At 37.4% G+C, this 16569-nt stretch overlaps 1 protein-coding gene across 3 annotated transcripts in view; it reads right to left on the bottom strand.

Moving 5' to 3' along the window:
- Positions 1-4636: 4636 nt before the first annotated feature.
- Positions 4637-16569, bottom strand: part of adarb2 (adenosine deaminase RNA specific B2 (inactive)) — a 166266-nt gene continuing 154333 nt past the window's right edge. For all 3 annotated transcript variants that reach the window (XM_087788817.1, XM_087788816.1, XM_087788818.1), the window contains exons 8-10: positions 9571-9752; positions 7061-7242; positions 4637-4859 (exon numbers count right to left, since the gene is read on the bottom strand). In XM_087788817.1, coding sequence (XP_087644943.1) covers positions 4683-4859; positions 7061-7242; positions 9571-9752 — 541 coding nt within the window. In that variant the 3' untranslated portion in view covers positions 4637-4682. The remainder of the gene's footprint in view (positions 4860-7060; positions 7243-9570; positions 9753-16569) is intronic.

Below are 16569 nucleotides of genomic sequence, written 5' to 3'. Positions count from 1 at the left end.
ATCATTTTTTTTTACGTTTCAAATTTCTGTTTACAGATAAATACAATGATGCATTTTAACCGATGCATAATATATATATATATATATATATATAGAAAAAAACACCAAAAGTGATCCAATTCAGAGTCTAAAATTGATCCTGAAAAGAACTGGCAGGCAGTGAAGAGTTTTAAGGAACGAAGAAATGTGAGTTCTTCTACTAGAGCGGGTCAGTCCATTATCAACCTAAACTCTTAACCTTTATTAGCTTAGCACCGCAGCTAAATATAAGGTTAGCATGCTAGCATCTTATCTGTTAACCCTTGTGTTTTTTCAGGGTAAGGGTTACCCAAAGGCTGAAAACAAACGTGTTTGTGGTATCCCTTGTGCAGTGTCTGGGTCAAGGTGAACAACCTACAACCACTGCATATGTATTTATGGAAGCCAGGGAGGTTGTTCACCTTGACCCAGAGACAACACAAGGGATACCACAAACACATTTGTTAACCTACTCTAACTCGCCTTGGTGATGGTTTGGTGAAGCTTCGTGAAGCAGTGCCATGTTGTATAGAGGTCAGTAGGAGGCGCCATCAGTTTAAAAAGGATGTGATGTTTCAATAAAACAGTTCAAAACAAAGGAAAATTACAAAAGAAACAAATGTACGTTAGCCTTTAGCTTTATCAACCCAAATTATTTTTATTGTATATTTTAAATAAAAATATTTATTTATTTATTTGCAGTATTTAAGGGAAGAAATCGACTTAACATAAAACATAAAAATAGTTGAGTTCCCCTTTTTTATAAAACACTTGTTGTTAGCACAATTGCTAAATTAGCAACAATGTAGCTTTAGATTTGGATAAAATATATATTTGTAGCAAATAATTCTGTCATTTTTATTTTTATTTTAAAACTATCTTACTTGAAAAAGAAAAAAGCAATACCTTCAATAATACGAGTTCCCGAATGAAAGAAATGTATTTTCGATTTAAACATTTTCTATTTTCCACATTGAACATAAACAGTACAAACATGAAAGAATCAAAACAGGAACAGGTTAAATTCAAGACTTTGAAGGATTTATTCACATTTACAGTACAAACATTCACTTTTGTATTCGTCACTGAAGTGTCATTTACAGATCTTATAGCAGCAATTATTTATAGACTTGTACAGTTTTGGATCTCCGACAACATCTGTCCTATGTACAGTAAATACAGTATTGCCTTTCAGACATGCGGCTTCATATGACCTAAAAAAATAATCTCAGTCGGGATGAAGGCGTCGGTCGACAAGTCATGTGACGTCAGGGTCAAAGGTGAACGGATGAGTTGATTGAAAAGAATACTAACAGTCTACGAGCACATCAGTCTGAGAGGTGTGTGTGTGTGTGTGTGTGTGTGTGTGTGTGTGTGTGTGTGTGTGTGTGTGTGTGTGTCGTGTCCACCGCTCACTTTGTTTGGGATAAATAGATATTTTGTATTTACTTCATCATTTCTAGGTCTTTGGAGAATAAATATTTTACTCTTTATTACAGCATTATCGTGTTTACTTTATTTTACAACTAAATACTGTTAAAACTATTTCATGGAAGTATATCAGAGCCATCGCAATACTGAATGTTTAAAAGGGTTAGATTTCAATTTTTGATACTTATATTCAAGTTTTTAGTGAAATAATTAAAGCAGTGGATTTGAATATATATATTTATATATAAAATCAAACTATATTGACACGTTGAATACATTTTTATTGAGAATTTGAATTAAATAAATGGTATATTGTAAGTTGAATTAGTTTTCTTTTGTAAATAAATGTAAACGTTAAAATATTTTCTAAATGAAAGTTTTTTTTTTAAATGTAGAGTTTAAAATTTTAATTCCAATAATTAAAACAAATATTTTCTTAATATTTTTCTTTATTCGTAGCATCTTTAATTCAATATAATAATGTTGGTATAATAGTGCCACCAGACTATACTAAAATAGATACCGAGCTACTTGTGCGAGTCGCATGATTGGCTAAAATGTATTTTTTTTTTTTTATTCAATTAGTTACAAAAAAATGATGAAAAACGAATTAAATAATTATTGAATTCAATTATTATTAAAATTCAATACAATATATATAAATTCAGTTAGAAAATAAATTAAAATATTATTACGTTATTATTCAACCATCAACTATCCTTATGGCACTGATATACTTTCATACTATTTCTATTAAACTTTGGCTTCAACTCTGTCCAACGCAAAACCCTAATTAAATGTGGGAAAAAAAAACATTTCTGCAAAAATAGTATTGAATTTCTGCTGAGAATTCAGGTCCAAAACCTTTATTTCATAGTCGTTGACCTCTCACAGAAGATGACATTTTGTCATCTATAGTCTCGTTCGAGTTCAAACATAACCACCACTAGATGTCACTGCCACTTCTCACATGTGCCTGCAGGTGGCAGCTTGACCTGAAGGAGCAGGAAGTGAACTTGACATGGGAGTCATAGTCATTTTCCACAATCAGCTGCAGAGGAAAATAAAAACAGATGATTGCTCAGGAACTGCTAAAAAAAAAGTGAAAGTGACTTGAGGGGTTGAAGTTGTCTTGACCTCAGAGAGATTTTTAAAACGTTATTTATCAAATCAGGTCCTACTGTCAGGACACCTCTGACACGTGTTTTTGGTCATTTTTTTTCATCTCTTTGACTTGATTATTTTCAATGTGAAATACTGAGATGTTCAATCAAACGCAGATTTAAACCGACACAAAGGTGACAGAGGTCAACGTCATCAACTCCGTTTGTATCTCAACGACCAGTAATGGCTGTTTCTCTTCGGACGGACGCATGAAGGGGGAGAGCAGGGGTGCATTAACCTGTCGTCGTGTCATGTTAAAGTCGACAGGCGGGAGTGGGGGGGTGGGGAGGGGGGAGATGTGGGGTGACTGACAAGACGGGGGGTGAGGGAGACGGGATGGCGAGGGAGACAAAGGAAGCCAAAAAAAAAAAAGAAAAAGGTGAGTCAGAGGAGGACAAAGATAGAAATGAGAGCGAGGAAGGTGAAGTCGGCCGCCACCCAATCACGCCCGTCCCTTTCACGCTCTTTCTCCCCGTCGTCCTCCTCTCTCCCTCTATCAGCCGTCACTCTGACAGGGCTGGTAATTGGACGTGGTCCTCTCTCTCTCTCTCTCTCTCTCTCTCTCTCTCTCTCTCTCTCGCTCTCTCTCTCTCTCTCTCTCTCTCTCTCTCTCTCTCTCTCTCTCTCTCTCCTCTCCCCCCCCCCCCGTGGCTCACCCCTCAGTGGGAGCCTTGGGGCCCGGAAATAGCTGATGACAAGATAGCGGCGTCCTTTTATTCGCTCAAGGTGACCTCGACCTCTTTTCCTGGCAGCTCACCTGAGGAAGGCAGGAATGTGACGTTTGGAGGAAGAAGAAGGTGAAGACATTTTTTTTTTTTTTGGAGGAACACTGAAGGTGTGACGGTCACATGGACACGCCCTCAAAATACTGACAGCTGCATACAAATACATGAATGATGTCGACAAGGATTTTAAATAAGGTTTTGCTGAAAGTCATCTTTTTTTTTTTGCCTTCAAGGTCGAGTCAACTCACAAGAATAATTATATTACTTTAAATCTGTGGATGAAATGTTACAGTTCTAATTAAATGACTTAAGTCAAAGTCAATTTTCATCTGGACTTTGGAGAGAAATAAAATCAATTAAACACAAATGAGGAGATTTGTGTTTCACTTCATCAGCATAACGAATACTCAATATTCTAGTAGTTGGAACAAAATCTTAATTCTAAATGTCATGTTTGAGTTAATGAACACGACTATTTCCTTCTTAGCATTTTGAATATTATGTTTATTTTTAAATGTTGAAACTTTAATTGATATGTTTATTTTCGTTATTATTATTTTTTAAATAATTGAATTCAATACAATCTTCATGGGAAGGTTACATTTGTTATTATTGAATATTTTCATTCAATATTTGAGATTTTTCATTTTTTTGGAAAACTTTCAACATGAATGGATTTTATTTCCACACATACAGTTTAATATCTGTCTTTGAAATAATTACATTTTTCTCATTTCTGTTTATACTGAGTATTGTCTGGTCGAACTATTAGATCATCATTGTTGTATGGAATTTAAAATACCATTATATTAAAAGAACTATTTTTAAAAACAAAAATCATTTAAAAAAAATTAAAAAATGGAAAACATTGAAATTAAAAGCAACCATTCAATATTCTGATGGCACTGATATAATATAATAATATAATAATATATAATATCCTGGCAGAGAAAAGCATGTTGTAGATTAAACTGGGAGAAAGTACGGTCCGAGTGAATGAAAGATTAATGGATAATATATATAATAAAACACATCCATAACCTCACGAGGGTTATGTGAGTGAAGCCATCGAGAACACGTGGAGGTTTAGATTTGACCTTTGACCTCTTTCCAAAGCTCTTTTTTTTTTTAATCTGACTCCAACCATGGTCTCCGTCATGTCGAGAATTATTCGAAGATCAGTTCAGTCTCAGTCGTCGTTTGATCACAGTTCAAATGAAGTAGACGTCAGCGCGTGGTCGTGTCGATGGTGTAAAATCAACTCACACACACTTACACACACACAAGCGCTCACTCACACACACACACACACACACAAGCGCTCACTCACACACACACACATCTTCAGACGGACATCAGGAACTGCTCCTGCTCCGGTGGCTTCTTCACCCAGGTGCCCAGACCCGTCTCTTGCAGCGACCTGAACCACTGCTGCTTCACCGTCTGGTACGAGCGCGCCGCCATCTTGGCCTGGCAGTACATGAGCTGGCGGTCGGCCGAGCAGGAGACCAGGATGCCCAGCTGTGGACGACCGGAGAGAGAGAGAGAGAGAGAAGATGACGAGGAGGAAGCTAAAGGTTCCCGAGCACAGGGCGGGAGCGAGCAAAACAAAATGAATGAGGCGGCACAAATGCGTTCGGGTGGGGTTTGGCGGGCGGAAGGCGAGGGGTGGCGCGTTTTTCAACAGCTGTGTAATCTCCCCATTTAAATTTCACAAGCAATTGAACATTCTCTGAGCTTTTTGGTGCATTCTTACTGTCGCGGGGGGGAAACAATGAAGATGGTGGCGGCGAGAAGGAGAGACGAGCAGAAGTTTCTTCTGCAGATTAGTGCGTCTGCTCTTGCGTGGCCCTCGTAGAAGGAGCGAGGGGAGCACTTATGGTGGTGGGGGCCTCACTCCAGCCCCCCTCTCCAAATAATTATCCTTTCATAGTCATTATGCTTTAACGGCTGCCACTCGCCCGTGCAGGCGGTGTGTGTGTGTGTGTGTGTTACATAAAGTTTCAAGCAGGCCTGAGAAGATCTGGCTGTTTTTTTTTGATAAGGCTGTTGCCACGGCGACAAATTGAAGGAAGAAATTCAACCCAAAATCCTCCAGTGAGTGTTAACCTTAAGCCAGACCGTTGTGACGCTTTTTATTTTTATTTCCGACGGAGCAGATTATTAATACTCGCGTGGAGACGACGACGACAACAACAGCTGGTGATTACAGTTTTAACTTAATTAAGTTGTTTCTCCGCAAACAAAAGATGGACCTTCAAGATTTAATTAGCTTTTTTTTTTCTCTTCTCGTTTTGGGAAGACGTTTAATTCATTAGGAGACATTTACAAAGAACAATGACAAAGACGGGAATATTCAAATTGATCAAATTAAATTCATAAAAGCATCCAAAGAAAAAAAAACTTTTGGATTTTACTTCTGAACATTGATCAGTCGGTGTTACACTAAAAGATTCTCTTATACTGACGACAATTAAGACAATTTAAACATAATTCTGGAAACTTTTTTTTTGTTACGATCCTTGTCGTCTACAACTTATTTTGTATGTTTCCACGTTTCTCTCCTTTGTACGCCGACATCTTACGAGAAGGTTCTATGTGGTGTGAGGCAGGACCTTCTAATGATGGCTTTTCGGCAGTCAGCAATCATCCCACTCTTCATATACACCGGATTTTCCATCAACCAGCGTCGGCTCGTCTTACAGTTGCCTGGTAAACTCTGACACTTGTTCCCCTATTGGATACATGCATTGGAACATTTGGATATGTGTCGTCTAGAGTGGTTGTTGTTATATAGGGTCATTATATTTTGTTATTTTTGTATAAAATAGTCTGATTAAAAAATTGTAATGTATTCCAAGACTTTATGTGTAATTTCATTCTGTGTTTTTTGGGTTCAGCTCCTGAAACACAACAGGGAATGATCTGCAGTAAAGAGCCGGAATATAAAAGGAAAGTATCATTTTCAAATAAACAATAAAGATATTTCAAATTGTTTAAGTTACATAAATTGTTAAAGAAATGATTTTATGTTGCATAAATGTGAAAAACATTAAGATGTTACAATCTATTAATATAGTAATTTAGAATTATTTGTCTAAATACTTAATAAATAACTAAAAAAAGAATGGTCTTTGTCATTATACCATGCAGTAAAACAGCTGTTACGTTTGTGTGTATTTTGTTGTAATATGTTAGGATTGCTCCAAACTTGTCTGTTAGGCAGATGGTAGTGAGATCACTTAGTCATTGACTAGTTTAGCTCGCTGCTCGTTTAACTATAAAAAAACATGTTTTAATAAGTAATATTAAAAGCATACAGAGGATGGATTAAAATGGCCTTCACATAATGACATGTTGTGTTATTGTTAGTATTGTTTATGAATACAATGTTGTTTCAATGTTGATAATAACATAGTTAAAACAAAATTTGATTTAATGTCAGAATTGATTGAAAATCTAACGAGCACTTTTTAATGTCGGTTTCAAATTCAGATATTAATGTTGAAAGTAACCATCAGGGTGAGGAAGCCTTTAAAGATCATAACAGTCACAAAATATAGTTTAATTAATGAAACCCTTTTTTCTTACTTTTTGTAAGAGAAGATTATTTGCTATTAATATTTGAAGGAACGATAATAAAAACATTGCAGCGGAATTTTTGTTTTTGTTTTTTCAAATCCTTCAGTATCAACTTATTAATATGTGATTCTCATCCTCACCTTCCGGTAGAGTCTGTTCCAGCGGGCGAACAAGGCGTGCTTGCAGAGACGAGACGGCGTCCCGGAGTCTCGGCGTCGCCCCGTCGCTGTGTTGACCACCTCCAGCTGTGAGTCCCCCAGACTCCAGTTGACGCTCACGCACGTGGGCTTCCCCGTCGGCTGGTAGTCGGCACAACTCAACCCTTGAAATAGAACAAAAACAACCCAAACAAGTTCAGTGAGATCTTTGTTGCTCATAACAACCTCTAGAAAAGAGTTCAAATTTGTCACCAGATGCTTTTTTGTAAAACGCCACAAAGTTGACGACACCAACTACAATTTACAAACATTTTGACAGGTTTTCTGAACATTTTTGTCCCAGTTGCCATGAATACAAATGCAACTACATTACCTTAAGTTTATTATCAAACTAATATTGCTACTTTTGACACATAATCATGTAGCGTTAGTATGAGGGGCCGTTTTAGACAAAATTCAGTTTTTCTCTCACACGTACTATCAAGACCTCTCACACTTACTATCAAGACCTCTCACACTTACTATCAAGTCCTCATGCACTTATGTACAAGATCTCTTACACTCACTATCAAATACTCATACACGTACAATCAAGTATTCACACACGTACTATTAAGTGCTAATAAAGAGTTTGAAAGTAGATGTGAGCAAGTTTGATAGAAGGTGTGAGAGGGTTTAATAGTAAGTGCGAGAGGTCTTGATAGTAAGTGTGAGAGGTCTTGATAGTAAGTGTGAGAGGTCTTGGTAGTACGTGTGAGAGAAAAACTGAATTTTGTTTCAAACGGCCCCTCATATCAAAAGTCAGAAGACTCATTCATCTATTCATTTTCTACCGCTTTATCCCGAGGTCGGGTCGCGGGGAGACTGGAGCCTATCCCAGTATCATAGGGCGAGAGGCAGGGGAAACCCTGGACAGGACGCCTATCTGTCACAAGGCACACAAAGACAAACAACCATTCACACACGCTCTCATACCTACGGACAATTTCCCAAAGTTCCCAATCAATCTCTGTATGTTTTTGGACTGTGGGAGGAAACTGGAGTACCCGGAGTAAACCCACAATTCAATAATATTGCAGTTTATACTGCCCTCTAGTGTCTTGATCAATCCAAGAAGTGACCTCTAGTCCAAACTCCCACACGTTTGGTTTCAAAAGACTCCATGTTTTATCGGAGCGACGATGAAATCTGACCCGAGTAGCATCGGCGGAACCATCTGCCTCGGCTGCTTGATATCAGAACGACCTGCTCATAATTTCCCACTTTATCTCCGGCGGATTCTTTTTTTTTTTTTTTTTTTTAACGACAAGAGTCGCCGCCGCTCGAGCGCGAGGCCGCCAGTGAAGAGCAGGACGAGAGTGAAGGACGAGTCGGATGTGTTTGGCCCTCAGGGCTCAGGTGGAGCTGCTCGGCTTGATAAGAGAGTCCCACGCGATCCCGAAGGAGTTTCCTGCGGGGGGTCGTCTCGTTGAAATAATCCAAAGGAGCACAAAAGCTGCGACGCTCATCAGAGCCAAAGGACGGCGGAGGAGAGACTTTTTTTTCTCTCTCTCTCTTCTCTCTCTCTATTCTCTCCTTTGTCTCCCTCTCTCTCTCTCCAGCACACGTCCCCTCAGAATGGACGTCTGCCCGATAAGGACTGCGATTACATTGATTTGGAGGAGGGCCATCTCTGCCGTCTTCCCTTCCTCTCTTGCATCCCCCCTTCATTCGACTTCCTTCCTTCAATAAACTGCTGCAGGTCGGAATGAGTGACAGCGTGGGGCGTGCACGTGCACGTGCACACTGACCAACACACCAGCAATGATCTCAAAGTGTTTAGTGAAATCCATTTAATGGTACATTTCTTCTCTTGATGCTTTATTTTGATTTCTTAATTTTAAAATGAACTAGTTTAGTTCATAGTACTACGTTAAAGTTCTTTGCTCCAGGAATGAACTACTTCATACTGATTCTTTTTTTTTTTTTTTCGATAAATTGCGTTGAGCTTTAATGGCCGCGGGACATATATAAGACAGCAATCATTATATCTGTTAAAAATATCAACAGACTTCATTGTCATATCAGAAAAAAAAAAGTAACATTTATTGTCAGTATAGTCTGAAAACCCAGGAATTTAATGTAGGAAATAATGCACAAAATACATATAAATAAAATGAGATGAATGAAATACAATGAATTAAGTAACTCATACATTAAAGTGTATACTAATTATAATTAAATAAATTAAGTCTCTTTGATTAAATGTTTTTAGGAGGAATCATTTATACTTTGTCGAGTCGTGCTGCTGTAGCTTCACCTCCTGCTCTTTGTTTTAATGAGTTGTGTGTAACTAGTGGCTGGTGTTGCTAGATTTGCTAGTGGAGGTCTGATGAAGATTCGTAAAGCAGTGTCGTTATATTCAGAGTCCACTAGATGGCGACATCTGCACTGTTTTCCTTTGTTTTTAACAACAATTTTTAAATCTGTGCACATGTGTGTGAGCGTCGTACCGCTGAGCAGGGGCTGGTTGCGTCTGTAGGTGGCAGGAAGTGGGCCGAGACGTTCCTGTCTCTGGTGTAGGACTCGACCCAGATGACCCGTGTGTCGAAGGCTTCCCACCGTCAGGCTGTGGAGGTACACCGGCTCCACAAAGTGGCTCAGCAGTGCCCCCTGTAGGCCAAGAACGTTCCACCTGTGGAGGGAAAGTAATGTTAAAATGAATATTTAATTCAGATTTAATGTATTAAAACAGGTATTTAAAAAAATCTCTCTTTTAAAGAAACACATTAACATTCTCTGAAAAACAAAGAAACAAAATAATTTAGAATTGGAGAAAATTTCATAACCATCTTCAATTAGGAAGAACAAAAACACAATAAATATAAAGAAAGATACCGTATTTTGGAGGAATATACAAACTATGTGACTAGATAAATAAATCACAAAATAAATCATGAAAATGAGATGAAAGCAATTCAACAATGAATAAAAAACAGTGCAATACAAACACAAAAAACACTTGACAAAAATATATTTTTTTGCAGGAAAAACCCCTGATGAGATAAAATCTACATTAATTAGCAAATAAATGGTTGGATTAAAACAAATAAAGATAATACAATAAAAATAATATAATTGAAACAAATAAATAGCAGCAAAACATAATAATACTAATGATAATAAAAATAATAATAATGTCATTTAATTTAATCATAATAAATCCAGTGTATGAACAGAAAACACAATACATTTATAAATAATTACACTAAATAGATTTTAGTCATTTATAAACATGAATATTTCTCCATGTATCGAATCGAACTAACAAAACGACTTGAATAATATGCACCGCCTCCATTATTTTTAAACAAAAGAAGCCATTTTTCAAACTAATGCTGTGATACAACTGTTGGATCTTTCATGTGGATCACGTGGCCTCGCAGTCAGCTGCCGGGCATGTTGGAAATCAAGGAGAGATGGAGGGATGCAGAGCGGCGGAGGAGAAGACAGAGGAGGAAGGCAGCAATTTGAGAGCGTCAATGACAGGTAGAGACAATTTGATCATTATCTTGATGTGGGACGTGACACACACACACACACACACACACACTTCATTTTCCGGCAGCACAAACCATCATCAGCGGCAACAACAACACTGGCAAAGGTCAGTGCATCAGCATTCATTACAGCCGGCAACACATTAGCATGTGTGCATTCATCAGTGCCACCGAGGTTAATGCACTGCAGGGCTGCGGGCCCACGGATGCACGCCGAGCCTTCGCCGGGTTGGTTGGGGAGGGAGTATTTTTTGGGGGGCGACACACACACTCAGGCTTGACGCCGGAGCCAGCTGGTCATGTGCCACCTACAGTTGGACTCTCTCTGTTTAAGCAGCAGATGTTAATTTACGGAGAGAAAGTGATAATTATCATGTTTATTATCATTGCTGCCCTTCATGGAGATGGAGAGAGAGAGAGAGGGGGAGAGAGAGGGAGAGAGAGGGAGAGAGAGAGAGAGAGAGAGAGTTCACTTCCTTCTCTGACTTTTAACCCACAACCCCCGTTATTGAGGCCAACTGATATTAAATAGGTTTTCATGTTTCACAAAACACCTCCTATCGTTTTTTTTTAAAGCATCCTTAAACACACCAACAATCTTCTGTTGCAGAGGAGAAGAGAAAATATGCTGACACTGCGGTAAATACCACTGTCAACTTACAAGAAAAGCAGGTTTTGATCCTAATTCAAAAGAGCTGTGGCACTGGAGCCACTTGTTTAAATATGTTGTGCTTAATAATAAAACAACTCTGGTTAAAAAAATAAAATATATACAGTATATATATTTAAAAGATTGATAATAGGTCAAAGAGCAGATGATAACTTTTTTTTTTGCTGTGTTCTGGATTACCATCTGGATCCACAAATGATTTGAGGATTAATCATTAAACAAGTTGAGAGTCATATATATATCGCTCAGCTTGTTCTCATTATGTGTGATGTGGAAGCAGGGGTGTGACAGTGAGCGGATTGCAATCAATAATATATTATGATATATTATTATATATAAGATGCACATCAATATCATGTATTATAATGTTTTTATGTTATAAAATAGTCTCTCTTTCAGAATGTCAAAGAATAAAGTAACGAAACTGTAACCAATACCAAAAATTAAATGTATAATCCAGAAAAAGTAAAATATATATGTATAAATATACAACATAAATAAATGAATAAATACATTTAACATTTTAAAATAACAATAATGAATAAATTAAGTAGGAATAGAAATTAACAACAACCAAAATAGTATTTATAAATACATTTTTTATTGATTTTAATTTATTTTGGTATTAATCCATTTCATAATTATTATTGATTTACTTGTTTGCACTGCATGTTTAATCTATTATGTATTTAGGAAACATTTTCCATTTCTGTTTCTTCTCTAAAAACCGACATTTCCCACCTCTGGGACAAATGAAGGAAAATCATATCTTACTGTATTTGACGATAAAATCACAACATATAAGTGAACAAGTTTCCCTTTTTCCCCTCCTCGCATTTCATCCCACCCCCATCTCTCTCCCCCCTGTTAGCCGGTCACATTAAGAGTCTATTCACACTGTCTGGTTCTGCTCGAGGTGTCTGCCTGATAAAAGAAAAGTTTTTACTCACCGCTCTCACTCGACTTATCAGAAACAGTTTTTCCTCTTTATTTGTGTTATTTAAACCATAGTGTCCTGAGATAACTTTTTTATGAATGGACACTTTTAATTGAGCTGCTTGGCAGTGGTCTCTGCTTCTTTTTTGACTATGGAAATATTTTGACTTGTAACTAAACGGACACATGAGGCGAACTTGTCTATTTGTAGTTTCATTGTAGAAAGCTTCAAATTTAGATACATGGATAAAACTTTATTGATTGGAGGTCTTCTTCTGGAAAAATGTTTAATTTTCATTTATTTTAAATGTAGAATTTACATTTTTGACTTTTAATTATCACTCAAATAACTCTTCCAACCTGTCCCGTGTCGTAGTCCGTTGTTGAAATAAGGAAGTGAGATCCTGGAGCGTCACCAGAGATTCACACTCCTGGAGTGCAAGTGAAAGCAAGAATATTTTAGCCTGAAGTATTAAACTCCAGCAAGAAGCAACACCATGGATGAGAAACATCTTCTAATCTCATGCAAGAAAAGACAGCCATCTGGACGGAGAGCGAGCGAGAGACCTCTCCTCACTCTCTCCACCCCTTTCTTCCCCTCCCTGATAAATGCCCGCCATTAAAGTAATGTGTTCATCTGCATAAAACTGCGACGGGAATGGGGACATCATCGTTATGAGAACGCCATTTAGGCCCCTCAATTAAAACCAGCTGTCATCTTCAAATCAAATATTAGCAGAGCCGGCGACACGGTCTGGCGTCTGCACTTCTTTTACCTGCGCTCACGCTGCACTGCTGTGGAGGAATTGAACCATCAACTGTGGGATCCTGATGCGTTTAGTTCATGTGGATAAATCATGAGAAACAACTCAAGTGTTTGGTGGTGAATATTGAAGATGCAGAACCACAGAACTTTTAAATTAATGCCTCTCCAAAAATGATAAAATGACTAGAACAATATACAACTAATAATAATGTATCAACAACAAATTCATTAAGAAAATGGTCATCTTTGAATATGCAGTTGCTTTTTTGTAATAAGGCATTGTTATTTTTATTCATTTGTATTATTAACAGCACCAAGTAACGGTATGATTGTATGGATTTTTCACACAACATAAACATGACGTACAGCTGAGCTGAACTGATCTTTTTTTTTTAGAGTCAGTTTGGACGAAAAAGGAATACAGGAGGAAAAATAGAGAAATGAGGCTAACTTGCTATTAAAGCTAAATGCTAACAGTTCACCAAATTCCTCTTTCTTGGGAAACATCTCAGCTCTTAACAGCAACAAATTCCATCCTGCCCGATGATTTTTCTTTTCGATTTATTGTTGTGTTGCTGACATTCCTGGGCCACATGGACCTATTTCACTCATTTATAATGAATTTAATGATTTTAAAAAACAACACTGAAGTCCTCGAACCTAAAACGACACAAACCGGATGCATTGATCCCATCCTCAGGTTCTTATAAATACTTGTATTCATTCATGTCACAGTTTAAAGTTCAACATTAAATGTTTCATCAAATCGTTTTTTTTTTTTTACATTAAATTATTCAGCTGGTCATGGTTTTCCAATTTTGTAATTCTAAGCCTTTCTGCTTTATTTTATACTACTATTTTATAGTTTACATTTTCTCATTTAATTTGACAATTATTTGTGTTGAATGTTTTATATAAATGAGCTATAAAAATGTACATTTAAAAGTTGAATTATATCCTAAATACATATTTAAATTCTCTAATTTATGTTTTATTTTTTGGGGGTTATTTGCCACTGACTTGTATTCAGTGCTATTTTAGTCAAATTTAAGGAAATTATGATAATTAACCAAAAAACAAGATCAACAATTTAAAAGACTATTTTTACGTTCCAGATTCCCATCTTTAATTTGCTTTCACTATGAAATCACTTACACCAAATTGTCTCCAAATCTTCATTTGTCTCACTTTACAAACGTTTACATGCAAATAACATTTTCGTGGCAGTTTTTTTCCCATATAAGAAATAAATCGATCAGACCAGCCTTGTAACGTGGACCGTTTAAAAATCGATCTCCTGCCGAGGCTGTGAATAAGAAAGAGCAACCCGTACGTCAAAGCTGAGGACGTCAGGGTTTTGTTTAAGAGTGAAGGGGGTGTAAAATTGAACTGGAAATACATTGAGTGGATTAAAGGTATCAAATATGAGGATGATAAACTATAATAAACGCTAAATAAACACTGAAGATTTCAGCAAAAAACGTTCCATAAGGCCGTAAAGTTAATCACAAAACAAAATTCTGTGTTTCTAAACGTGATCACTCCCTGGTGGTCATGGCTGAACAAACCGTAATAAAGCGCAGCAGCAAAAAGAAGTGGGAAATAAAAAGTAATGGGAGGTCGCAAAACTAGTGTGGCAGAGGACGAAAAGGAGTATCGAGGGATCATGTTGAAGATTACAGCTGTGTGTGTGTGTGTGTGTGTGTGTGTGTGTGTGTGTGTGTGTGTTGCACTCTCCACTCTCCCTCAGATAAAGTGACCCTCGCTGACCGACTCACTTTGGACACGGACTCGCTGTGATGTGCTGTGATGGAAAGAAACAGCGAGACCAAGAGTGTGTTTTTTTTGGAGGAGGTGGGATGGGTTCAGGGCGGGAGCAGGGGGGTGTCCCCCTCTTTCTCCTCTGTCACTTCCTGTTTTTTGTCAAGTAATTGCTTTCACCTCTGACTGTGACCCGGCTGGATTTAATCACGACCTCCTCAGCGCCGGCCGACTGAATCAAATTGGTGGAATTAACAGCAGCACAGCGGGAGAAGTGTCCGCCTCTCCCTCGTTTCCTCGGTGTGTGTGGACACACACCCTTCGTTGGTATTTACCTGATGACAGGAAGTGCTGCTGACCATTGATAATTCACACAAAAACACTTTTTTTTTCTTCCAAAATATGAGTGTCCAGACTAATGAGGCTTCATGAAGAAGTGTCCTCACTTTTTATTCCGCCAGATGTCGCTCTCTGTTCTTTAAACTTTGAACAATTTCACTGAAACTTCTCATCTGATGTGGTGTGATGAAGATTTTTTCTCTTAGAGAAATTATGAATACATCAATAAAAGATGCATATAGTACTGTTTTTATTCCTTCAGATATTTGCTATATATTAATGTTGCACAATGTTGTAGTTAATATTAATTAATTACATTATTGCTTTTGTTAAAAAACAAATATTATAGATTTTAAAGGAGCAAATTTCATACATTGTTTAAAATCTTTTCTCCAAATGTAGCTAATTATTTACACATAACCCACAAATGAAAATCGTGAAATAAAAAGTACTGTGGCTACATAAAGAATCTATGTTTTTTAAACATTGGTGTAACTTACAATCATATGAAAATAACATTTGAAAATGCTGTTTTAATTTTACTTTCTACAGTTATTGATTAATTTCTCTCTGAAGTTAACATGAAACACAAAAGCTTTTGTATCACAAAAATGAATTGAAAGGAACAAAAACAACCACTTTTCAGGTTAATGTACGCATTTATTTTTGTGCTAATTATTTCTAACCTGTTCTTCGGTGTCATATTGTTTCTTGAATGATCAAAATTCTTTTTGAAATCCCGCAACTGCAGGAGACTCCTTTAGATATGAGGCGACTCCGGTCTCCTGCTACCCCTGCGTTGCAACCACCTGGTCGGAAGTCAGAACTGAGGTTTGGAAAAAGCTTCACAGCCGAATTTGGAGCTTTGCATTTGCAAGTTAAAAAAAAAACCCTACTTATGTTATGTCCTGTGCTTTTCTTTTAAGTACCCCATTAGGGCAGAAGACGGGGCTTACAACAAATCGTCAGAAGGTCGCCTTCAGGTCAGATTTAAAAAAAATCTCTGTGTATCTCAATCAGTTCTGAAAAAAATATGACTACGAAAAGGAAAACAGAAAAATATAGATAAAATCAAAAATAATAAAAGTTTGTTTTTTTAAGTAAATGCTTATGCTGTACACATTGAAACCTGACTAACCCAAACTAAAATATAATCATTTTGGAATACAGTAGCTTGAGCAGTGCATAAAGTTTCCTGTAGGGGGCGTAGGTGGAAAACCGGCAGTGAAATCCAACAGGATTAGGTAAACACAAAATGAACCACATGTGTCGCATTAAGAGACTCACAAAACTAACTCGTATTAATCAAGCAACATCAGGAACACACACCCTACACTCACAAGGTAAGCCTCGGTCTGGATTTAAACCTTAAACCTTCCTGCTGTGAGGCTTCATCACAAACCACTAGACCCGCATCTGCCAGTAAAAGCACACAAACAGCCGAGTGGACGCGTTATCTCTGGTCCTCAGCCTGCGCCGA

This window comes from Callionymus lyra, chromosome 4 (assembly GCF_982586985.1).
Source record: "Callionymus lyra chromosome 4, fCalLyr1.hap1.1, whole genome shotgun sequence".
NCBI lineage: Eukaryota > Metazoa > Chordata > Actinopteri > Syngnathiformes > Callionymidae > Callionymus > Callionymus lyra.
Note: the sequence above shows the minus strand (reverse complement) of the source record. Positions and strands in the feature narration are given on the sequence as shown.